The sequence below is a fragment of the Cimex lectularius genome, unplaced genomic scaffold (genome assembly GCF_000648675.2).
Source record: "Cimex lectularius strain Harlan isolate CLEC.00 unplaced genomic scaffold, Clec_2.1 scaffold35, whole genome shotgun sequence".
Lineage (NCBI taxonomy): Eukaryota > Metazoa > Arthropoda > Insecta > Hemiptera > Cimicidae > Cimex > Cimex lectularius.
In genome coordinates this window covers 1,438,107-1,464,112 of record NW_019392746.1, presented here as the reverse complement: position 1 = coordinate 1,464,112, position 26,006 = coordinate 1,438,107, and the positions used below count along the sequence as shown (strand labels likewise).

At 35.9% G+C, this 26,006-nt stretch overlaps 1 protein-coding gene across 2 annotated transcripts in view; it reads left to right on the top strand.

Moving 5' to 3' along the window:
- Positions 1 to 26,006, top strand: part of LOC106669329 (igLON family member 5-like) — a 123,472-nt gene that overhangs the window by 75,785 nt on the left and 21,681 nt on the right. For both annotated transcript variants that reach the window (XM_024227155.1, XM_014398734.2), the window contains one exon: positions 23,893 to 24,118. In XM_024227155.1, the coding sequence (XP_024082923.1) occupies positions 23,893 to 24,118 (226 nt within the window). The remainder of the gene's footprint in view (positions 1 to 23,892; positions 24,119 to 26,006) is intronic.

Sequence of the window (26,006 nt, the reverse complement as noted above, 5' to 3'; positions counted from 1 at the left end):
TTGCGAGTAATCGTCTTGCTTGTCTCACATCTATCATACGTTAGTATTTGATGTGTTTTCTAGTAACTCAAGATTCCATTTTTATAAGTAATTTATTCCCCAAAATGGATTTGGGCCTATGTGTTGTTGCTTATAACTACTTTTGTCTGCTGCATCATTGCCTGAAATTCTCCTAAAACCTGGTACCCACCTCTTCTTAGGCTGCGTGTAGATCCCAGTTTTTTATTGTATTCAGGCAGTTCCAGACTAGCGTTGAGTTGATTTCAGTTGCATGGCTACTATTATTTGATAGTATTTTTTATTGTTACGTTCTTGAGATGTTTGTTTTTCTGGTGGGGCCGAGGGTCATGTGGTGCCCATAGTTAGGCCTATTTATGCCCATATTCGTACCATTTTCCATCTTTGCGCCATATCTTTACCATAGATGTTTTATCTTTCTATTTCACCCTAGAGCTGTCGTGCCTGTAAACATTGGCGAATTTTCAAATTAATAAAACATAAAAGTAATTCTACTAAGAATAAGGGAAAAAGTAGTAGAAAATATTTCCAAATTAGTATGGAATCCGGGTTTGTATAACCCCTTCCCGTTTTCCATAAAGAGGAATGAATAGGAAAGAACTAGGGCAGAGACATAACAGAAAAGAGGGACAAAAGTAATTCCAGATCGGTCTATCGATTGAGAGAAATGAAGTTTTATTTATACAACAATGATATATTTTAAAAAATCATCCAAATATTAAATATTTCATATAAATTTTGTTAGGCTATTAAGCACACGTGGTGTACTAGTAATCTACATACTTTTTTTGCTAATCAGCTTCCAACTTTAACAGACTTAAGTAGGAAGTAAAAGGTTAACAATTGTAATGCCCTATGTCGATCAGAATTACTTGTGTATACAATAATAACTTAACCGGGGCTGAAATGACAAAGCTGCCGGATCTTTAAAAATAATAATAATAATAATAATAATAATAAATAATAATAATAATAATAATTTAATAATTGAATGGTACGGAACATGTTGACTTTAAATTTCATAAATGTCAATAATACAAGAAAATGTCGAAAATAAATAAAGTTTCACCCGAGTGCTAGTCTAAAATTCTATAAATATTTTACAGATTATTTTAAGAGTTCTTAAACTTCCATCTTTTCCGAATATTTTGCCAAAAACAAAATAAAAATCTAATAGTAGAAAGTATAATAAATAAGTTGTTGAAAAGTGCTAAATAATTTATCACGCCCACTTCTATGAAACTGTAAACATGATATTTGTACAATCCTTCGCCGATCACAAAAAAATCGTTAAATTTTGACCTAGACAGCAAATAGTAAACGTCAGTACAACTTACAACTTTTTCTCACTATTTTGCTACTAGCATTACTCCACTACAATGTTGTCTATTTAATTAAGACATGCATTACTATCACTGTCATTAGACCGAAGATCCGTGAGGTTTTGAGATAATTCGTCGGTATGATAGTTTCCGGATTTGAGGATTTATGGTGGTTGAGAGGGTTTTATGAAACTTGTGGTAACACGTCCTGGACTATAGGAATATTCAGGTCTGTAATTGGACGAAAAAGAGCATCAAAGGATTTTCTTAGAATTATAAATGAGACTGTTTCGTCGAATAATTTGACTGCACCAGACACTTCCAGCCCATAAGTCCATCTCAGCTTCTAATTTGTGTTCCGTGTCTAGGGATACGACAAACATATGACGGTGTATAGACCCTAGGCAACTTCCAACTTGCCTGCAGTTGGGAAGGGGGAAATATCTGATGATGATATTTCAGTCAGTTCGTACCACGGTGAAGGCAATCATAGACTATATGAGATAAAGCAAACCAGGACGATTGCATTAGTGAGGCAGGAGGTGAAGGGATTCGCCGATTAACAAGAGAACATTGAGATGAACTGCTTAGCCTTGATATTATCATGATGATTATCATAATTTGGAAAAACAAAACTCGAAAAACAATTAACATACGGTAAGTATTTCAGAATGACACCAGCGACGATTACCCGTCTTCAGTAGTGGTTTGTGTTGGTCCCTCAACCTACAAATAATCCTGACCCTATAATGAAGATGGTGAAATTCTGAGACCAAAAGTAGAAGCATAAGAATGACTAAAATACGATCAAACTACAAGTTCTAAATATCAGTATGTTCTCCAAACGAATATGTAAATCTATGGTAATGGTTATTAATCTTTATGTAAGGTATTGGTTGAGATAAAAAAGTCAGTGTCACGAGCGGAATTCGAACCCACGACCTTTAACTAAACACGCCGCTGCTTTACCACTTGAGCTATCGTGACTTCGATCCACTCAGACATAAAATTCCCATCTCAACCCTACCTTTCCAATTTTCTCTGTAGTTTTGTAATTTCCAAGATATTCCGGTCTTCCTGTCCTTGCTCGATTGGATTTCGCGATAAGTAAAGGGTGATTTTTTCGCAGTTTCACTCTACTTAGAATCTGACCTAAATAAGACCTAAAAAATATTTAGGATATTCAGAATGCACATACAGTTCTGACCATTTTTTATATTTTATTGTAATATTTCAATTTATAAATTGTACACACCCACTTGTGTGTTTGTTTGATGACTCCTAATCTTGACACTACTGAAGACGGCGAAATAAGGAAACAAGAGTATCATAATTGTAAACGACTAATCTACACAAAAAAGGACCACTTTAAAAAAGTTTTAGCCAAATAAAAAATACTTAACACAATATCATTAATGGTATAAGTTCAGAGCTCGTTAGTGTGTCGTGTACTCGGATGTCCAGAGTAATTACGAAAAGGAAGGAAATCGATAATGCTAAACAGTGCTAAGCCCTATTCTATTGGGTTGTCCGGAAAATAATGCAGGATTTTGGTATTAAACAAAAAAAAAGAAACTAGTTACTTTAAAGCAATGTTCTTTAATCAAAATAATTTCCCATACTCTCAATACATTTCTCCCAACGTGTTGGTAACTTATTAATTCCGTCTGAGTAGAATTCAGAATTTTTAGAATTGATAAAGTCAATAAATGCATTTTCCAGTTCCGTTTGATTTTTGAATATTATGTGTTGTAAGTAGTGGTCCAGGTGTCTAAAAAAATGGTAGTCAGTAGGCGAGAGGTCCGGAGAGTAGGGTGGGTGAGGCAAAGTTTCATAGCCAAGCTCCAATAATTTTTGTGACGTTACACGTGACACAAGTGGTCGAGCGTTGTCATGCAACAAAATGGGCCCTTTCCGATTGACCAAAGAGGGCTTCATTACTGCCAATTTCTGATGCATGGTATTAATTTGGTTACAGTATGATTCAGCATTGATGGTTTCGCCAGGATTTAAGAAGCTGTAGTGTATTAAACCAAATGAAGCCCACCATACCGTAACCATTACATTTTTTTGATGAGTTGGGGGCTTTGGAAAATGTATTGGAGCTTCTCCTTTGTCGAGCCACTGTCCAGAACGTCTAGTGTTATCGTAGAGAATCCACTTTTCGTCACATGTAACAATTCTGGCCAGAAATGGGTCATTTTTGTTTCGACAAAGAAGTGATGCACAAACATCAAAGCGCTGATTTTTTTGGCGATCGTTTAATGAGTGTGGAACCCAATTTTCGAGTTTTTTCACTTTTCCAATCGCCTTGAGGTGGTCAGCGACGGTCGTTTTACTGACTTTGAGTTGCTCTGCAAGTTCTCGAACAGTTGTTTTGGGGTTTTCTTCCACCACTGATCGCAGAACATCATCATTAAGAGAGGAAGGCCTTCCACGACCTTCTTCATCTTCAAGGCTGAAATCTCCCTCCCGAAATTTTTTAAACCACCTTTGCACAGTGCACTCATTAACACAACCCTCGCCCCAGACTTGGTTAATGTTTCTAGCCGTTTGGGCTCCGCTTCGGCCGAGTTTAAACTCGTAAAAGAAAATCGTACGAAATTCTCGCTTTGACATTATAAGGATGACTGAATTATTTCCAAGTAGCGGAATGCTACAGAGGTAAACAAACAATATCATTTGGAAGAGGATTAATAAGTGTTGACATTCATACAAATGAGTAATCCTGTAAACGTAAACAGAATATTTTATATAGATTTTTTTTAATGAAAACTTAAAATCCTGCATTATTTTCCGGACAACCCGATAATAAGTGGGGCTTCCGTTCGAGCACAGCGAGATAAGCCAACGGAGTTGGAGCAACGCAGGTGTCGTATCGGAAAGTCAGAGAAGCCTTGTGAACAAGATCTCAGCCGGGGTGGGCCAAGTGCTGTCACCTTCAGCACGACGATTCTCACGCAACCCCAATACCGATCCAGGCCAATTTATCGCGTCCTTTATTTTATCTTTCACTTTTTTTTACCTTTTATTCTTTCTCTCAGATTATAAGCAGATATTACAATGCTAAAAAGCACGGTAAAAAGGAAGCTTATTTTTGTTTTAAGGGGGCCACTACCTAGACCTAATCTTAATGGAAAGCTACCTTTTTGTTTCTTTATTTTTGCAATCGTTCGACCAAATTTTTAATGAAATTTTGTTTACTTTCTTCTTATGATGATAAGATTTCCAACATTTGAATTAAAAAATATGTTTTTTCGTTATTCTCTTTAAAATTTGTTTTGCTTCGAGCTTAAATTTTTTAAATATCATATTCCCGTTTTTATTTCATTACACAATATGTAAATAATATGTGCTACTTATTTATAAATAACATTTTTTTAATGATTTGTAGTACATTACAACTACCTTCATGTAGGCAACAAGTAACAGTGAGCAAGGTAATAAATACAAAATTAAAAACAAGAGTGGAGAAAATGCCCATTGGTATTACTCCAATTTTACTAAAATATTGTCTGTTTTATTGATACTTGTGTCATTATCACTTTCACTATCATCACCATCACTTCCTAGGAGATCTCGCGGTCATTGTCTCTTCAGTCGGTGGGGAAGGTTTGAGGGGATTCGAGGTTTCTGATGTGCTGATTTACGCTAGTTGGAAGATTTTTACCAAATTTACGATAACGGGAACGGATTTCATTTTGAACGAAAGGGATATGTAAGTCTGTATGTGTATTTAGGTTCGATACATAAAATGGAGCATCTAGTATTTTGCGGAGTTTTAAGGACTGGACAGTTGAATTACGGTGGATGTTGGAATGTTTGGCTGAACCCCTCTCTTAGAGTCCATAAGTCCATACCGAATTATGAACAACATAAAACAACCAAATTATGTTAATTAGATGAAGGATATGCCTTAGTGACAAACGCTTATACGAAAAATAACTAAAAATCTCTTCGTTTTTTAAAAATAATGTTCATCTCGACGGCAATTCCGGTTCCTTTTTGTACAATTGATTTTTAAATGTTTCCATGTCAGACAAGGAGAAAATAAATGCTTTTACCTCTTACCTTACCGTGTTCTCTCCTCAAGCTTACCTAATAGACCATACTTTCCACTTACCATGGAATACTTACTCTCCCTCATTTCATTATCACTCCCTCCGAGTTTATCCTACCATATAACAGCTCGAACAAAAACAATTTTGATCTTATTACTCCTAAAACACCTCCCCAAAAAGGTCATAATGTTCATTACATAACTATTCACTTCTATTGTTTGTACAACCTACTTCCCTTGAAAACTCCTAAATCCGAATATTCTCTAAACCAAAACCCAATACATTGTACTACTTTATTTGGGCTACTAAGTCAACTTCTCACCTTGGGAAATTTTTGAAAATTGGCTAAATACAATTCCTAACCATCAATTTCGCAACTGCCACTCAACCTTCTGTCATCGCCTCCCTCGAGTTGGGACATTAGTGTTCTGTGGCCTTCTTGGAGTAAGCCAGTGTCATGGAGAAACACTAAGTTAATATAAAAGTAATGTGTTGTGGAGACTTTTTCTCCTTAAAAAAAGGTTGGCACTGGATCATGGTTATAAGCAGGGAGAGGCAGGCCACCCCACACTCAAGGTGATGAAATGCCGAAACACGCCTGACAGACTAACGCCCGGCTTCAGTTTTCATCACGCCGCAAATCTGTAGAAGAAAAATCCAATTTCAATGTTCTGTTCGAATTTTTTTTAAATTAGATAATGGGTCTGTACTGTGTTAGCTTATCTTTACAGCAATCTGTTTCCAGTCGAAACCTTCACTTCTCACACTACTAGAGCCTTGGCTTGAAAAAAAAAAAAATTAACCGTAATACCCTTCACTCTCCGAAAATATGTATAAATATAAATCTTGAGATACGGTCTTCCCCACCCCTTCAAAATCTAACGTATATAAACATAAAACAGCAATATCTCACTGGCACTCTCAACACACACGCAAGAATGGCACAATTACCCAGAAAACAAACACTTTGAGTGAGTAGAAATACTTTGATTGAATATAAAAAATATATTTTGCATTGTTTAAATTTACTTTTTCCACATCCTACATGTATTTGTTAAATTTAAACAATGTCTGTAAATATCAGGCCCTAAAGATAATCTCAATAAAGATCGAAACGTTGGCACGATAAAGAAAATGTTTTTCTGAAACCTACGTCACACCAGACCGCATCTCACGATTTCTGAATAATCATCGACTAACGGTCACTAGCCATCATACATAAATATAATTATTTAAATATAGCCTTCCTCTGGTTTACATCAATAATATGACCTAAGTAAGGCCTAAAAAATTTTACGATATTCAGAATGCACATACAGTTTTATTCAAGATTCGTTGTAACCGTAGACTAAGGACTTCTGATTCGTGAAATTACAAGAAAATTACAATCCTTTTTAAAAAAGATGGTTCCTACTCACATTAAGTTGTTTTGCAACGATCCGGATTTCGAGCCCTTTAGCTCATCGTCAGGTTGAAGGGTTTCCACAAACACGTCTCTCAACATGAATTGCAGAAGTGAACCCGCTGATACCCCCGCCAACGCGACGTTCCAATGAGGAGCTGGGTTTTTTTTTAATGGTGCTTAATTTGAACGTGCGAAAAGCGGGAATTATAACACAAATAACAATTGTAATAATAAATACTGTAAGAAAATAATTGTAAATTAGTGATTAAAGATAAAAATTAAAAAAAGATAATAATAAATAAAAATAAAATAATAAAATAATTAGAATAATTCCTTAATAATATTAAATTATTATAAAAAATAATAATCAGTTTAATTATTTGGTCGTTTTAATATTATTTATATACATATTTAAAATGGGAGGTAGATCAAAATCTGTTATATTATTAATGCATGTATCACCATGTTCAATTTTACATTTTTTAATTTCAAATTTTTCAAACCAATCTAGTTCTCTTCCTTTGTTGAAACTATGTAACACTGTTGTATTTACATTTGGATTGAAATTATGTTTTGTTTCTTTTAGATGGTCCTTGAATTCCGAAAATTTGTTCGACTTAGGCAAATGTTCTTTTACTCGCGTTTTTATTTCTCTACCGCTTTGACCTATATATCTAATATTACAGTCATTACAATTGAGTTGGTAAACCCCGCTTTTTGTCAAGCTGTGTACCTTGTTTTTAGGTTTTGAAAGGATGTTTTTTAGTGACCCCTTACTTCTATCAGCTATTCTAAAACCTTCTTGTTTAAAAATTTTACTAACTTTTTCCGGTAATTCACCAATGTAGGGTAAACAACGGAAACCTAATGATTCATTTATGGTGGGGTGGTTGAGTCCTATTGTTGATTCTTTTAAAGCTAATTTTTTTATTCTTTTAACTAATAATCTATCAATAAATATTTCTAGATACCCGTTGTTTTTTGCTATGGTTTTAATAGTTCCTCTAATTCTTTTTTATAGTTAGCAGGAGTTAATGGAAGTTTTAACATGCGGTCTATGAGCCAAATGAAACCAGCAGCCTTTTGAGACCATGGGTGGGAAGAATCCGCTGGAATCATAGTGTCTGTAGTTGTGGGTTTTCTATATACATCTATTTCTATTAGGCTGTTTATTATGGACAATTTTAGGTCTAAAAAGTTCAAACAAGCATCTTTGTTAATTTCCAATGTAAAATTTATATTACGGTGTAGAGAATTAATTAGTTGGAGGAATTCTTCAAAATCCTCTAATGTTCCCGACCATATGCAGAGAATATCGTCTACATAGCGTTTCCAAAAATGAACATATTTAATTAATTTGTTTTTGGATTTGAACAGGGTTTTTTCAAAATTATCCATGAATATTTCGGCACAAAGTGGGGATAATGGAGACCCCATTGGTAACCCTTTCATTTGGTAAAATTTATTATTGAATTTACAATAATTAGATAGCAGGCATATATTTAAGAGGTCTATTATGTCATTTTTTTACAAATTCGTTAATAGAATTCTCGGTAAGTTTTAGTTTTATGAGTTTAGTACAATCTTGAACGGGGATATTTGTGAATAGATTAGTAACATCAAATGACACTAACATACAGTTTTTGGGTATATTGATGTTATTTAATTCGTTAATCAATTCTAAAGAATTGTTGATACCGAACGTAGGTTTGATGTAGGTTGAAAAAACCCCAGCTCCTCATTGGAACGTCGCGTTGGCGGAGGTATCAGCGGGTTCACTTCTGCAATTCATGTTGAGAGACGTGTTTGTGGAAACCCTTCAACCTGACGATGAGCTAAAGGGCTCGAAATCCGGTTCGTTGCGAAACAACTTAATGTGAGTAGGAACCATCTTTTTTAAAAAGGATTGAACTCCACACTCACCCCATCATTTATAATCTCTAGAAAATTACAACTCTAATTATCAACAACGGCCAGTTTTATTTCAAAGTGCTAATTCGGTGTATCCGTGGGAAACGAGCTCGTCCGTCTAGTAACAAAGTATACCTTTTATACCGGTCAGAGAGAATGTGTGTTCCGCTGATTAAATGAACGAGAAATTAAGGGGCAGCTTTACATTTCCCAGCATCGTCACTCACCACTATACTGATCTGTTCACGGAGGTTTTCATTTTTTCCTTTGCACCCGGGATTTCTCTTTTTAAACACACTTAATTTGTTACTTCACGGTTTTTTATATTGAGTGCTCCTCGTTGCTTTTATTTATTAGCTCTTTGGATACACTCCAGCACGTTTAAACGTTTTTGACAAATCCATCGACGTTTACAGACTGTATACTTTTTTCTTTCCAAAAGGTAGATTGGGGATGAGGCCAGGAATCTACCTTTTGGAAAGAAAAAAGTATATTTAAACTGAGAAGGCTGATCAATCACCAAAGAAAATATTTACAGACTGTATTTTTCTTCATTTACGTAATTATTCAGGAAATCTGAGTACCCGACACGCTGAAATTATATCATCAAAGTACTGTCTCAATTATTTTTTCATTTGGTTAATACATTTTTTAAACTGATGCTTTTTTGTAGATAGGTCGTTTTCGGTGATTCTAATATGACTGTCCTCACGGTCTTTTTATCTGGTCAGTCGCTGACAAATCTTGCAGACGCTTGATTAGTAACAAATGAAAAAAATATCTTTTTTTAACACAGTCAATCAGAGTGTACAGAATGTGTAAACGGTAAAAAGAGAAAATATTAAAATTAAAAAGAGACACCAGGAAACGTTATTTCTATCATAAATTGAATCAAAAACTCCTCTCAGATTTCTCTGGAAAGAATAATTTTGCCCGTTATTAAATAAATAAGATATCTTTATTGAAAATCCACAATAAAAATTGATATTTGAAACGAAGAGAACAGATCAAAAACGGTAAATGGTAGAAAATGCCTTTCTTCTTTTATTACAGATGACGTTTTCAGGGCAAAAGGCGCACAAATTTCCGTATATTCCAACGTATTTCTGGGTCGTCGCAAAAACTGCAAACTCGCAATAAGCGAGACTGTTGCAATAAAAAATGCTAATTTCCCCTCTGTTTAATGTTTAATATTCTCTTTTGAATGTACAATTAGAATGGAGAAAACTTGCTGGTTGTGTATGTAAATATCCGCCCATGGTTATGCGACGAGTTGCATTATTTTCACAATTACGTTTCGCCTCAATTACAGTTTTAATAGGAGTTAATAAGCTAATTCGCCCAAATGTGATAAAGCTCTAAATGGTTTTACGTTATCGATGATGTGATGGATTTTTTTTTTAAATAAACATCGAAACTCTTTTATTTTGCTCATAGCATTCTCCTTTTTGACCACAGCTAGACAGCCGGGGGAAAATCAATACTTTAGCGATAATAAATTTCTGCCTGAAAAATTTGATTACACTACTGTCTAAATACGTTAGCATATTTAGCCGATTAAATTATCAAAAGGTTGTTACAATTGAAACAGTAATTGATTAACAATTGTAATCTGCGTGGACGGGTGATAAATCTCGTCTACTCTGCTAAGCTGAACTCATAATTTCGTTATGGTTGAACGATTATTATTGGTCAAGCGGACCACGAAAACTAGTGAATTGAATTATGGTTGAAGCTAATTTTAATAGTGTATCATAAGAAATAGTTTCAAAGACATGATGAAGGGGGATACAATCCTCGAAATGGTGGTTTTTTTCTATCAAATTCGCCTTATCTGTGATCTCTTATATATAATCATAAATATTAGCCAAAGTAAGAACAGTGATCAAATAATTTTTGGTAGAGGGGTCGGGATAAGAAATTTCAGGGTGGAATTCAAACCCAGAACAAAGAGATCTCCGAGCCGAAAGTTTGTCGCGCTAACCCCACGGCTACGACGGTCCTCATTATCATATTTAGCAGATAAAAATCTCGAAAGCTCAAAATTTCTCCTTTTATATGAACCGTGTTTGATTAAGTTATATTTTGAAAAAAGTTCATATTATGACGCAATACGTTAGATCATTGATAACTCAAGAATTTGCAATCGGAATTTAGCTATTTGGTACTACTGCTTTCTGAATACCTTATATTTAAAGCACAACAACTCTTTTAACACAATACACCGGCTGTAAATTCCCCAATTATAAATGTAAAAAATTTAATTGTTAGAAAGGTGGTCAAACAATTTTAACTTGCTTGGCAGTTCAGATTAGTTCTCCTTTCTAAACCGTGTTCACTAGTTGTTTTACTATTGCTTATTGCCTTCAAAAAGGGGGTTAATTCTATGGAAAAAAGGAAATTTTGATCATTGAAGACATGACTTTAGAGGTGTCGAGATTTCGCCCTTTGGTACTAGTGCTTCCTGAATATCATATCAGATTAAATTCTACAATGGCCCTTCACATACGGTCTCAACAGCATATTAGCATGTTTATCACAATGCAATGGTTGTAAATACCCTAATTGTAATAGCAATAAAGGTAATAGGTGGCCGATCATTGTTACGGTCGAAACTTCGGCCGACAACAGTTGGTCCCGTCGCTCAGTGGAGAATGGGGTGGGTGAAGGAGAAAGGTAGGGAATTGTTGAGCGCCACGGTATTTTTGGGAAGGGTAAACACCGAAACCCTAAGAGAAGAAAAGAAATAGAAGTAAAGGAAGGAAAGAGAGAAAAAAAAGTGAAGCCAAAGGGGAAAAAAATAATATTAACGGAGTTTGGAATCGAACCGACAACTTACGAGCCCACGTCGACGATCGTAACCACTAGACCTATGGCACCGCCTTGTGCCTGGGATCGCCAACGAAACCCAGGGCCCAAATCCATTCTCCGGACAGATAGAGATAGAGAAAGATAAAGAGCAATAATATTAATCGCCGGTGCCTCACCTGTGCCTCTCACAACGGGTGCCGTGGACAACAACAAAAAAACTAGACAATTCGGCCTTCGCCAAATAAAAGGTTCACAACAAATATCAATAAGACCTCCCGACTTTACACTGTATTCAACTAGAATCTCTTACATAGAAAATAAATCTTACAAATAAATGACAATTAGACTACTTAGCAACTAAATCTGAACTCTTTAACCTAAGATGACTAACTACTTAATAAAACAAAGAAACCTTAAACCTAGCGTAACAATTTTGCCTTATAACTTAATCAACTTAATCTAACAAAAGGAATTAAGCCGGGAACACACTTACCCGATGCTACGCCATGCGACGCTACCCGATGCTACCCGACGCAAATCCAAACTCCGATTTTCTATAAGGTTGCATTACCCCCGTGCACATCTACCCGATGCTATGCCGATAATAATACCCGAATACAGAAAGTCAATCGGCCGTTTCGGCGAATTCACGTCGGGGCCCTGGCGCAGCGTGGTCCTCGTCCGGGAGCAGCCTCAGTCGGGGGAAAATAATTCGTCCTCGTGGAACCACAAATCCTCTTCTGAGTTCTCTTCCCCATCATTCTGACCAGGGGAAGATGCCAGGTTACTGAGGACGAACAATCCGCCGCATCGTGAATTTCCCCTTTCCTTTGGCCGCTCGTCCCTCGCACGGCGGACACGTCTCTCCGGGCCGAGGGCCCTTAACCTTCTGCCCTCGGTCGCGTTCCAGGCCTCGACGCCACGCTCGTGTTGCCGCCTGACGCTCTCATCTTCCACGCCAAATTTACACGACTTAAAACTAAGATTTTTCTTTCCCCCACGCAGGCACAGGCAAGCAACCAGAAAATCCATTATTACTTTTTTTCTTCAAACTTCGTATCCACGTATCGTAGTTGTTTTGCGACTTATTACATAAAAAAGTCTTTTAATTCTACGAAAAAGTGGATTAGATCATATATGACTTGGAAGTTATTGAGATTTCGCCCTTTAATACTAGTGCTTGTTGAACACCATAATATTTAATTAAGCAGAATTCTCGAAAGGCGGTTCACGTACTGTCTTAGCAGCACAATTACACATTGAACATAATATAATGATCGTGAATGCCCAAATTATCAATTTTAGAAATACAATAGTTATAAGTTAAAACAGATAGCAGTGGTGTGATTTATTAGCAGTTCTGATGGAGGATATGACAAAAATTTTCTTTTTCTAAACCATGTTCACTTAGATTTTCATAGCTTATTAACTTGAAAAAGTTGATTAATTCGTAAAAAATTAATTAGATCATTGATGACTCATTTGTAGTAGCGTAACTTCGGAAACAATGTTTCAGATGACCACAGATGACCAAGGTGTTGTCGTTATTGAAACTTCAATCACGTCTAGTAATACTTTAGATTATGGTTTTTATAAAAAAATTACTAAAAGATGTTCGTACAAGTTTAACCAAGAAATACAGAGCATTGGTACATTTGTGCTTAGCGGTGGCACGTTTTTAAAAAGGTGTCAAAAGCAGTACAGATTAGGAGCGAAATTGCTGGATAAATCGTTCCCGCTAACTACACCAATTGGCTATAGTACAATAACACATTTAACACAATACGACGGTTGCGTGGATACCCTAATTGTGAAAAGTTATCCGTTGTGAGTCTTCACAGTTAGAATCGGCCGGACCAAATTCACAAACTCATCATTTTGATTAATCTTCATGAACGAGATTCGGACAAATCCCTTTGAGTAAAAATCATTTTTAATAATATATTCCATATATTTATTTAGAAATCGTGAGACGCGGTCTGGTGTGATGTAGGTTTCAGAAAAACATTTTCTTTATCGTGCCAACGTTTCGATCTTTATTGAGATCATCTTCAGGGCCTGGGATTTACAAACATTGTTTACATATAACAATTACATTTGGATGTGGAAAAGTGAATTTCTACAATGCAAAATATATTTTTTATATATTCAATCAAAGTATTTCTACTCACTCAAAGTATTTGTCTTCTGTGTAATTGTGCCATTCTTGCGTGTCGTGTCGAGAGTGCCAGTGAGATTTTGCTATTTCTGTGTGGTGTTATGTTGGGCCATTTATCTTTAATAATGTTGTGTCTATTGGGATGTTGGTAAACAGTGATGAAACATCTAGGGATATGAGAGAGTAGTATGAGGGAATGTGGATATTATTAATTTTGTTAATGAAATGAAATGAATCATTTACATTATATGTGTTATATGTGATGTCGTTGAGTATGTTGGTTAGGTATTTTGTCATGTTATATGTGGGTGAGTTTACAAATGAAATTATGGGTCTTAGAGGGTGTTCGGGTTTATGTGTTTCTACAGATCCATATAGGTTCGAGGGTGTTGGTGAGTTGTTTTGAACATACCTATATCATCACATTTACACTAATGTCACACATCATTACATTCCACACATCAAATATTTTCACTTAGTTTAATTCCCCAACAATTTAGCTTTCCTTTTCCTATTTTATCCCTTTCTATATAATCCTGAAAGGATAATCTGGCCGAACAATTATCAACATATTTTTTCCCTTCCTCGGCTCTTTTCACCTCAAAGAAGCCGACGCCTTATACAAAAATGTCTTTTCTATAGCGACATCCTTCCCCACCCCTTCAAAATCCAACGTATATAAGTACAAAATAGCAAAATTTTACAGAAGACAAACACTTCGAGAGAGTAGAAATACTTTGATTGAATATATAAAAAAAATATATTTTGCATTATATAAATTCACTTTTCCACAACCAAAATGTAATTGTTATATGTAAACAATGTTTGTAAATCCCAGGCCCTGAAGATGATCTCAATAAAGATCGAAACGTTGGCACGATAAAGAAAATGTTTTTCTGAAACCTACATCACACCAGACCGCATCTCACGATTTCTAAATAAATATCGATTAACGGTCACTAATTACCACACATATTTCATATAATACAATATATTCCAAACTAGCACTCTTAAAGTTTTAATAAATTCACTATAGTGCATTCCGAAAATAATTAGGTGCGTCGAAGGGCTAATTAATCCTCTTTCAAAACCAATACAGGTCCAAGAAATAGACCAACACAAAAGGAATTCCCCGTTCAATTAACAGACCAAATTGGATGGGAAAATTCGTTTCAAAGAGTAACCGGCCCGTATCTATGTGTTTTTTCTCCAGAAAGTAAATTATTTCGTTTCGATTGAGCTTAGCAATAGTTCAAACAACGTTAAGAAAATGAAGACACTTAACTCAAACTAAACAAATGGAGTTATTATTGGCTGGCAATGTAGATACACAATGCACTCTCAACACGACAGACAAGAATGACACATCTACATGGAAAACAAACACTTTGAGCTGTGAAGATCATTTCAATAAAGATCGAAACGTTGGCACGATAAAGAAAATGTTTTTCTAAAACCTACGTCACACCAGACCTCCAAGTAATCATTAAGTAACGGTCATTTAACACCACACATCACACACACACACACACACACACACACACCACACACACATAGATGCACAATACAAAAATGTAGTCATACAGCGGTGACACTCTTCCATAAGGTCAGACAATTTATGGAGAGATCCCTCGAGCTATAACTGTTCGACTTATGCGATTTCCGGGAATATTAAGACAGAAAACCAAAAAAGAAAAATTGGAATAGGATAAAGTTTTAATATTTGGTTGAAGTTAGTATAATGGGACTTAATGAGTTCAATGAGAAAAAGGATTGGGGATCTTTGTGGTCTTCTTGGGTACAAAAAAAAATTTAAGGTACCCCATACTGTCCTAAGCCTGGAAGAGATTTAATGGAATTAGAAGTTTCGATTGGCAAGGGAAGGATCAAGATCAGATGACAGGATGGCACTAGTGCATTTGTACTTTGGGATTGAGGTTAGATATCACCTGGGTGATATATCTATCGTTAATCTACATTTGCAAAACCAAGACTGGAGGAAGTCCATTTATTGTTGCCCTACATTTTTAAACAGGGTTTATTTACCTAGACTGAAAGAGGTTTAAGTAAAGGATCAAGATCAGACTGGGTGTTTTTGTCGTCAGAAATAGTGTACATAATAGTAAGTACTTTGGACAAATATCAAAAAAAGTAGTTTAAAACGCCGTAATTTTATGTTAAACGTTTGTTAATGTAGTCCTAGGAACGTAAAAACGAAAATTGCTGGAAGGAGTTTATTTAGATTGGAAAGTCAAAGAGAACTGTGAGCACATAAGAAGTCCTAGGATGCTCCCTAGGGGGACACCTGTGTTAATAGGAATATAAGAGGACAAGGAACTTAATAATTACAAGGAAGGGGAACGTTCAGTTTCCATATCAACCTAGTGCCTTCCCCGATCAAATGATTGAGCCGCGAAGATAAAGTCACCCGAGCAGTTCGGACTTATTAAGATCTGCACAATAATCAGCCTTTTTCCAAATCGAAATCTGCCTATATTCACTGTTTTGTTCTGTTGGAGTGGGGTACAAACACAAACTCACCTCTGGAGATACGTGGAGAGCAAAATAAGTGAAAAGAATCTGCTGCAATTTTACCCATTATAACCACTTAGGTCTCATAGAACGTATCCATTAGGTTCCTCGAAAGATAGACATTTGTCTATTTATAAGACCAAACTCCTTGTACGAAATCATCTTTTTTAACCATAGACATAGTGACTTCGATTTTGACGCAGGAAAAAAACATCGATATGTGATTGAATATGTAAATGTTTATTTAATACACCTTTATTATAAATTCAACTTGTTATACCCTTTCAATAATATTCCAAGAACCAGAAAGTTTTGAAAAACATTTGCCCTACAATTCTCTGTATCTAACAGAATGCACATATGAAACGTCATCAGGTATAAAGAATTATGAAATACATCAGCGTTTCTTTTTATCTCCCAAATGACATGATGGGACAATGCATAAACATGTCAGCATCTGAATAATTCTACGTTTGGTTCATTATTGAATGGGGATGAAATTTTATTTTGCATTTTATTCCCCCTTTCGAGTGGAACACGGATCGTCAAATGTCAAGTAAAACAACATGCTCCGCCGCATGTCGTGAAACGAGATCATTTTATTGCATTCTGTGCCCATGTAAGTTCAACTGTTTTCTTTAGCAGTACTGTTTCTACTATGACATATCAGTAAGACGGCGGGAAGGAAAAAAAACATCTTTCTGAATTTTATTGTGAGGAGGATCGATTTGGAATTTCTATTAATCATGTCGCGATGTAATAACTTAAAACCTTGTTATTTATCTCTTGTATTAGTTAGATTTAGATGACTAGTCAGGGTTATATTGCGCCCTTTATGAGCTATTTATAGCTCCCTTTCTGCGGTAAGTCCTAGTTCATCAAAGACTGATTAGTAGGCCCGGTTTCAGCAGTTGAATTTCTTCTACGGTTAAATTGTACTTTGTATTAGTTAAATCTATTTTTAATTTATTTGTGGCTTGTTTGCAATGTAGCGTTTGTAAACAGCAAACTCTTAAATAAACTTGTGAACGTTCTTTTTAGTCTGTAGAGTAATAAACCTATAATTGTCGTTTTTGATCATTGACCCCCTGCTTCAATGCCAGACAATGCACTAACATTTATGAGCTTGCATAACATTCAACCATAAAACACATGGTAATAAATGGTAAACACATTGCATAAAACACAACATTCATCACCAAAACTGAACAATAACAGTAGAAACTTTATTAACATATTATAAAAACTGAAAACTAATGCCAGTGAAAGAAATACAGACAGTAAAAAATAAAAATATTCAAAAACATAATAAAACAACAGCTACACAGTAAACAAACTAGTAAATGAAAGACATGACAAAAACAAAACGGCATCTCAAAAGCGGCAATAAAAGGACAATATTCAAAGACTTGAGAAAATGACACACAAACAAGTTAACAATCAGTACGGCAGAAAACTGCCCTAAAGACAGCAAACAATATTGTTATTTTAAATTTATTATTGTTATTTAATTCAATGTTGAATGTTTAATTGAAAATGGAGATAAATATTTCGAATAGCATTCCATGTTAGTCGTTTATTGTTTTGGTATGGAAATATAATGCACCTTGGTTTTATTACATTCCCCCATTCCCAAAACCAAGACTAGAAGAGGTTTAGGTGGAAGTTGTGACTAGCCAGAGAAGATCAAATTCTATGTGGTCAGCAAAAGTGCAAAAACAATTTTTTATCAGTCTAATGACGTGAAGTGTAGTTTCAATATGCTGTGGGAATTAGATGTCGGTTGTTTGATAATGAATAATCCCTGTCAGAAAAAGTCAATAAAACTGTTTTTTTCATTGGTCTGATAACCTGAGGTGTAGTATGGGAGATAGTTGTTAGTCGTTTATCATTGAATATTCCAGGTTGAACACATTATCGAACTTATTAAATTCACTAATTAATATCTTACAATTAATTAAGGTTTTTAGTTGAGAATTTTCATGCATTCACGTCATTCCAAGATTCAGCAATGTTTCAGTGTTGTTGATAATTTCAATTAATTAAGGTTTTAAGTTGAGATAAAAAAGTCAGTGTCTCGAACGGGATTCGAACCCAGATCTTCGGCTAAATACGCCGCTGCTCTTCCACTTGAGCTTCGTGACCTCGATCCATTCGGACACCAACTTCCCATCTCAACCACATCTTTTTATCTCAACTGAAAAACCTTAATTAATTGTAAGGTATTAATTGGTCAAGCGGACCATGAAACTAGTGAATTTAATAAGTTTAAAATGAAGTATACCTTCACTAAAGCTCTCCGTTTCATTTGTCGCCGAGAATCAAATAGATTACACGACATTTGAAAAATGGCAAAAAGGAGGGAAAATTCAAAAGGTGTGGTTGAGATGGGAAGTTAGTGTCCGAGTGGATCGAGGTCAAGTGGTAGAACAGCGGCGTACCTATCCGAAGATCGTGGGTTCGAATCCCGTTCGTGCCAATGATTTTTTTATCTCAACTAAAAATCTTAATTAATTTAAAATATCGAACGTTTGAATGGGTTTTCCAATTAAACAGACTAAAGAAGAAGTGGAGGATAAATGTGACCTGGCAACATGTTTATTGTTATCCCGTTTCCAAAACTAAGACTGAAAGAGGTTTAGGTAGAATCAAAAGTTACTACTAGCCAGTGAAGGATCAAGATCAGAATGTTCTTGTCGTAAGCAATAGTTCACATAACAGTTAGATCTTTAGTCACATAACCTCAGAAGTAGTTTAAAACGCCGTGATTTTATGTTAGACTATTGTTAATATAGTCCTAGGGACGTACAAACAAAAATTGCTGGAAGAAGTAGTTACTTCGTTTAGATTAGAAAGTTAAGGAGAACTATGGGCAGTGCATAATGTTAATATGTATAGTTCTAGAATGCTCCCCAGGTAGACATCTACATTAATGGGAATGTAAGAGAACAAGGTAGTTCTGATCTGCTGACAGATTGCGAAGTATTTTAAAAAAGAACGACCAACAGATAGCTACCCTGTGCCTGATCAAAGGCAGCATAAAATTCCGAGGAATCAGAGCATACAGATTAACCAATCTAATTAACCAATTAGAAATACGAACTGCACTAAAAATACCACACGCAATTGGACAAATTCTGGGAGTACTATACAATAGCATGCGAATAAACAATGCATCGGACGACAGGAAGGAAAATAGAAGGCGGATACAAACAAAATATGTAAGTTCATTAGATTTCGTGGTCCGATTGACCAAATAACATCTTTCAATTAATTAATCTTTTTGTAAGGTATCGCTTGAGATAAAAAAGTCAGTGTCACGAGCGGGATTCGAACCCACGACCTTCGGCTAAATACGCCGTTGCTCTACCACTTATCGTGACTTCGATCTACCCAGACACTAATTTTCCGCTCGAGACACTGACTTTTTGATCTCAATCAGTACCTTACATAAATATTAATTAATTGAAAAATATGTAAGGTTATTTACGGACAATGATGTTAAATGAAATTATGCAACGTATCTCACATAAACCCACCACGAACTTAATTTCCATTACGTTCAAAAAGACAAAAAAATAAACGTACTCAAAAAAAATTCTTGCATATTTTTATTACACATTTCCCACTAGGAAGAAAATGGCGAGGCCATTGGGGCTTTAGGCATCTTTGAAGGTTTTCCGGAAGAGTTCGGGATGAAAGGTGTTGTACTAGAGGATAGTCGCCAGGGTTTCAAAGATGCGTTTGTATCGACTTTTTCGAGGACGAATGGGATTTGATAATCTGTGTGGATTGTAAAGTTTATGTGAAGTAAAAAGCTTTGGTCCAAAGGATTTTGAACTGGAATTTTTGAACCCCAAGTTCAATTCCGTATGGCCGGTTGTGCATAGCATTGATATGTAAACTAGGCGTTTATTTTGTAGTGGGAGGGTTTATTTGTTGTCAAATGTTTTTAAATGATTTTTTATGGTTTATTCAGGTCTATTGTTTTAGCTAAATGTGAGGGTTTCAAGTAAGCTTTCTTTAGTCGATGTAAAATCCCAAATAACGGATGATATTGGCTGCTGGGTGAAGAAGAGTATTGTAGTAGTTTGTATGAACGAAAGGGGAAAGGAATTTGGTGGCCAGACACTGATCCTACATATTTTGAAGCAATCTTCCAAGAACGAGACGGTCCTGAAGGTTTCTGATGGCAATAGGTTTGTTAAATGGACGGCGGTATTGTCTACAAATTGAAGAGTGTTATATCAAGATTTACCGAAATATCTACTCTATATAGTAGAAAGAGACTGAGACCAAGTATGCTGCCTTGCGGTACAAGCGGAAGGATCCGATTCGCCCTTGAAAATACCTATCACCCAGATAAGATTTTAAGATGAAATAATAAGTGAATGGAAGGATACCCTTGAATTTCCAGAACAAGCCGGATGTCACACTAGATCGAAGGTTTGACTCACGTCTAGGAAAGCACCTTCGAAAAAGGAAAGGGTGAGAGGGTCTATCCCTCTTTGAAACTTGTATTTTTTTACGAGGGTTTGCAACAGCAGAGGTCATATAAACCCTCAGGGTGCCGGTGTTTTTGAAAAAAGCCCATTTATAAGTATGTCGGGTTGGAATGCAGGGCCGCTGGATTCGAACCCGGGACCTTTACCGTACTGTGATGAGCGCCGTGTCAACGACACAACCTTGCGGCCACCGACGCCCCCGAAACTGTTGTATGGGATGGATATATGTGTTTTAGGAAGTTTTTTTTTCCTTTTTTGAAGGATTATGCCAAGTAAGGGTAACAAACTGGGTAGGATATCATGTAAGGAGATGGTGTGTTTTTAAGGTTTTGGAATGGGTTTTATGATCCCTTAAAATCTTAGAAATTTCATTGAAGTATATTAAAAACTCGTAAAGAGAAATATCACAAAGACCGATAATGCTTAAAATGTCTAAAACGGCGAGGATAGCCGGTTCAGTATGATTGTAAACAACTGCTGGTTTAAATATCAGGCTTGCTTAAGTTTTAAGACAATAAATGTCCAAAGTTCCTTTTACAAATTTAAAAGAAAATCTTACTTAGATCAATCGAAAGAAAAGTCTCATTATCTAAATTACAAGAAGCCACTGGCTCAGGATGAAAACACATTGTTATTTTCAGTGAAAAAGTTCGCCCGACGAACATGAAATAACAACTGTCCGCACAGTCCTCTCATATATTTTAATAACTTTCTGTAGGGCTTGAAAAAACTTTTCCACGCCGTAATTGAGCGACGTGAGATGTTTGGAATATTAGCGAAAAACTGGAAAATTTATACAAAACGCCAAGTGGAAAATGCCATACCGGTTATAAAAAATTAAAAAACAAGGTTATTTTTTAAACCCAATTCAACCTTTAATTATACGGAAGCTAACTGTGATTACCAATTAACTCTTTATTACATAAATTAGTTCCGCTCCTGGCATCCTCGGCGTCTTTTTCCAACCGATCCTCTGCTTGGCGCTGGATCAAAACATTTATCAAACATGAAATAAAACCTCCCTCATTAAACAGACACAAAAGAGTTATAATGTTCCCTTACACTTAGAAGGCCCACATTTCATAACTTCGAAATTGTTTTTGGCCATCAGTCTTACACTATGTCGGAATTAATCTTGCAAGGAGGGTAAATATTTAGATGGCACTATATATCAACTATTATCTCGTTCTATATATCACATTACAGTTTAGTCTAGGAAAGGGCAAAAATGTAGAATGTCATGCTCTGTATAAATCATATTTATACAGATTCAATATAGTTCATATCAAAACAATATATTAAGAACAACTAAGAACATTTTTTAATTTTCATCAAAAATAGTGCAAGTCGTTCTATTTTATCTCCTTCACTTTTATTAGAAAGCCATAAAGTTCGGTCGATAAACCTATATATATAAAGCTATATATATAAGCTAATAAGATCATATATATAAAGCTAATATGAAGAAATCACCTGATAGAGGAAATAACTAAAGAAATATTGCNGAAAGATCAGTCCAAGCACAAGTTTCCAGGCACCTTGAACAGTCCCTCACTCTTCTCTCCTCTCTAAACTCGAATCTTGTTCCTTCTCCGCCAGCACCATCCGTTGGTTCCACTCCTACCTTACCAATCTCCACCAAGCTGTCTCCCTTCCCAATGGCCTTACCTCCTCCTTCCTCCCTCTAAAATCTGGGGTGCCCCAAGGCTCTAGCATCTCTCCTATCCTTTTTTCCATTTATATCAATGATCTGCCCGACTTCATCCAGTCCTGTAACTATCACCTATATGCCAATGACTCCCAAATTTACATATCCTTCCACCCTTCCGATCTTCACTCGGCCACTCTCAAGATCCAAAAAGACCTAAACTCCATCAACGAATGGGCCCATAAAAATTCCCTAGTCCTCAATCCGTCCAAATCCACCGCCATAATTATCGGGTCCAGGCAACTCCTCAATTCCCTCCCCTGCATCCCACCTCTCATGCTAAATAACCATCCCATCCCCATCTGCTCTTCGGTTAAAAACCTAGGTTAAAAACATTTCCCAAATTTCCCGCCATTCCATTGCCTCCCTCAGCCTGTTCGTCGGTCCTGGCTTCTCTTACCTTTCTCCACCCGCAAACTCCTTGTATCTTCCCTTATATAAGAAGGGAAGTTTCTTCGATTATAGCTGTTTGGCATACGGTGGTCTCTCGGAGGGGGAGAACGCACGATTGAAGCGTGTTATGAATTGTTGCGTAAGATTTGTGTACGGCACCCCACGTGGATCCCGGGTGTCGGGGTTGTATTTCCAACTTTCCTGGCTATTCCCCTCCTTCCGTGCACAGTATTTCCTAGGTTGCTTTCTTTTCCAGTCCATCCACACTCGTCGTCCTCCTTACATCTTCCAATCCCTCCAATTCAACTCCTTACATCTCACTCGTAAGAACCCGCTCATCCCCAATCGATCTTATCCTCCCGCAACATACAACCCATACCTTCGAAAGATCCTTTCTGATCCGAGCCCCTAAACTCTGGAACTCCCTGCCTCCTTTTCCTCCTTTAAATCCCACCGGTATAATCACCTCCTCTCCCTCCAAGCAGAGACCTCACGTTAACATTTGTTATTTTTGTTTAATATTCTCATTTTTTTTCTTCTGTCCTGCCTTATTGGTATACATTGTGCCAAGATTTCTATATTTATTTTTTTTTTACTTTTAACTTCATAGAAGGAACATCCTTTATTTAGTTCATGTAAATTATTCTTAGGGGACACTAGTCCCAGAATAAAGTTATTTTTCTTCTTCTTCTTCTTAAAATAAAAATAATTAATTTTCCTTAAAATTGTCTTAAAAAATTAAATTTAAATTTGTCGCTTGAAATTTATTCTCATTTAATTAAAAACCTACAAAATAATATTTTTGGCAACAAAAGCTACACTTAGTCAACGGAGAAGGAAATATTTATCTACCGTTATACATGATAAGCAAGGGTACCGGTTTAGGTCATCAGACTCGTATTTGCCTTGCTAGTGACTCGAATCTCAGGATATCTCATAACTTTTTAATTCATCATAATATGAAAAAATATTGTTAAGCCTGATGCCCTGTATGACACAAATTACTTTACTTACTATTTCTTATACAATAAGTACATCAAGAGTTGGTAATATACCGTTTTGTTACAGAGCCCTTTACCGCCCCAATATGTCATGTGGTTCCACAACGAGAAGATGGTCAATTACGAAGATGGAACGCAGACGAAGAGCAGGGTACAGGTGATGACTGACGTCGGCACAGAAAAGACCCACAGCAGACTGGTCATCACAGAAGCGACCTCATCCCATTCTGGCAACTATACGTGCAGAGCGAGCAACACAGAGCCCGACTCTGTATATGTTTTCGTTTCAACAGGTAACCGACAAATACCGTATTTCAGCCGAATGGAATTTAAAAAAAAAGGATATATTTTATGATTAAAAGTTCAAACCAACAGAAACTGCACGATTTCGGTTGGTGACATTTCTTTTTTGTCGTTGTTTTTACTTTAACTTTTATCATAAAATAATAACTAAATATGGCGCGGTATAGCAAAAAAGGTTGTGTGGTCAAAAGTACGGCGTTTAGTCTAGGCTAAACCGTCAAAACTGTTCGGCCTTGCCGAACTATATATCTAGCAATTTGTCATTTTAATCATCCTGAGGGTTCATTTTACCTGTAGTTAATATACCCTCGTAAAAAAGTGTATTGCAACTCTGCTGACGGATTAGTATCAAAGCAAAAACATAAACATTATAAACATAAAAATGACCCCGCTGGTAACTAATGCAATAAGGAAGAAGAAACTTCAACCCATGTTATGTTTGAAAGCGAAAAAACACCTCAATAAAGAACCAAGCGTACCAATGTGGCTCGGAAAAACGATTACAGCACTAACAGTCACTGACCTACTTCTTTCAGATAAAGGATCGAGTTGAACTAAGGAACTACGAAAATTATGGAATTTAAAAAAAGGATATAATTTATGATTAAAAGTTCAAATCAACAGAAACTGCACGATTGGTGACATTTCTTTTTTGTCGTTGTTTTTACTTTAACTTTTACCATAAAATAATAACTAATTTGGGGCGTCGATAACAGTAACGGTTTAGTGGTTGACAGGGCGCTCATCACTGTGAGGTTAAGGTCCCGGGTTTGGAGACAGAGGCCGTTTACTCTTCCGTCTCATTTTAAAATGGATATGTTTTTTGGCTACATACAAAAATTCAGGGGGTTAAATTAGTTTATGTTATTATAGGTTAAATTATGTTAGGGTTAAATTGGGATTACGGACGAATTAGATTAGATTACCTCACTTCAGGTCCTCTTACTTTTACCAATAAATCACTTAAATAACTGGCTGAAAGTATTAAAATGAAACTATCATACGCAAATAATACGAATAATGTAATAATCCCATTAACCAAAATAAACTCTGTTAATTTAGATTAAACTGAAGAAAAGAAATTATTTAAAAAATTGCCATAATTGTGACCTTATTGGTGAAATACTAAATAGATTTGCATAATTACGTAAATCAATTAAATCACTTCAACTGGGGTTCAGTTAATCCGCAGAAAGAGGTCACAACCTCTCAACCTTATCTGGTGGAGAAAATCGACCTCATTTCTATAAATTTATCTTTAGAACCTTTTGGCTAAATGTATTGTATATTTTCTTTAATAGTTTGTTAACTGCTCTGTATCCGTTATACGTGGTTTGTATTGTTTTGAGTCCGTTTTTGTATTTCCCTTTTGTCAGTAGTATCGTATTATCGTTTAAGGACAGGACCAATTAATGACCGACTGTAACAATTAAAACAACCCAGACTCAATCCCCAAGGCACAGACAAAGAAAGAAAACGCTGTCACACACACGCCCTAATAAAAAAGACCTGACTTAATAGAATCACACAAATACATTGAAGATTGCGAAAGGCGTCTGACAGATCAACTCAACCAGTATAGGCCCGTCAGGATGATTGCAGAGGTCACCTTGATTTTTTTTTCAAAAACAAATAAACAAGTAAAAATACTAGAGAGTACTAGAGAGGTTATCACCCCGCAGTACACAAAAGGAAATCTGACGATGATGACCTCTGTTGAAATCGAACTTACATATACTGCAGACTACATATACTTATGCAATTTCTGTACAATGAATTAATATGTTTATGAGCCTAGCGATTTCATATAAACTGTTTGCTTGCGGGAGAACTTTGAATGTTCACTGACAATATTTGTGTACCATAGCTCAATGCACA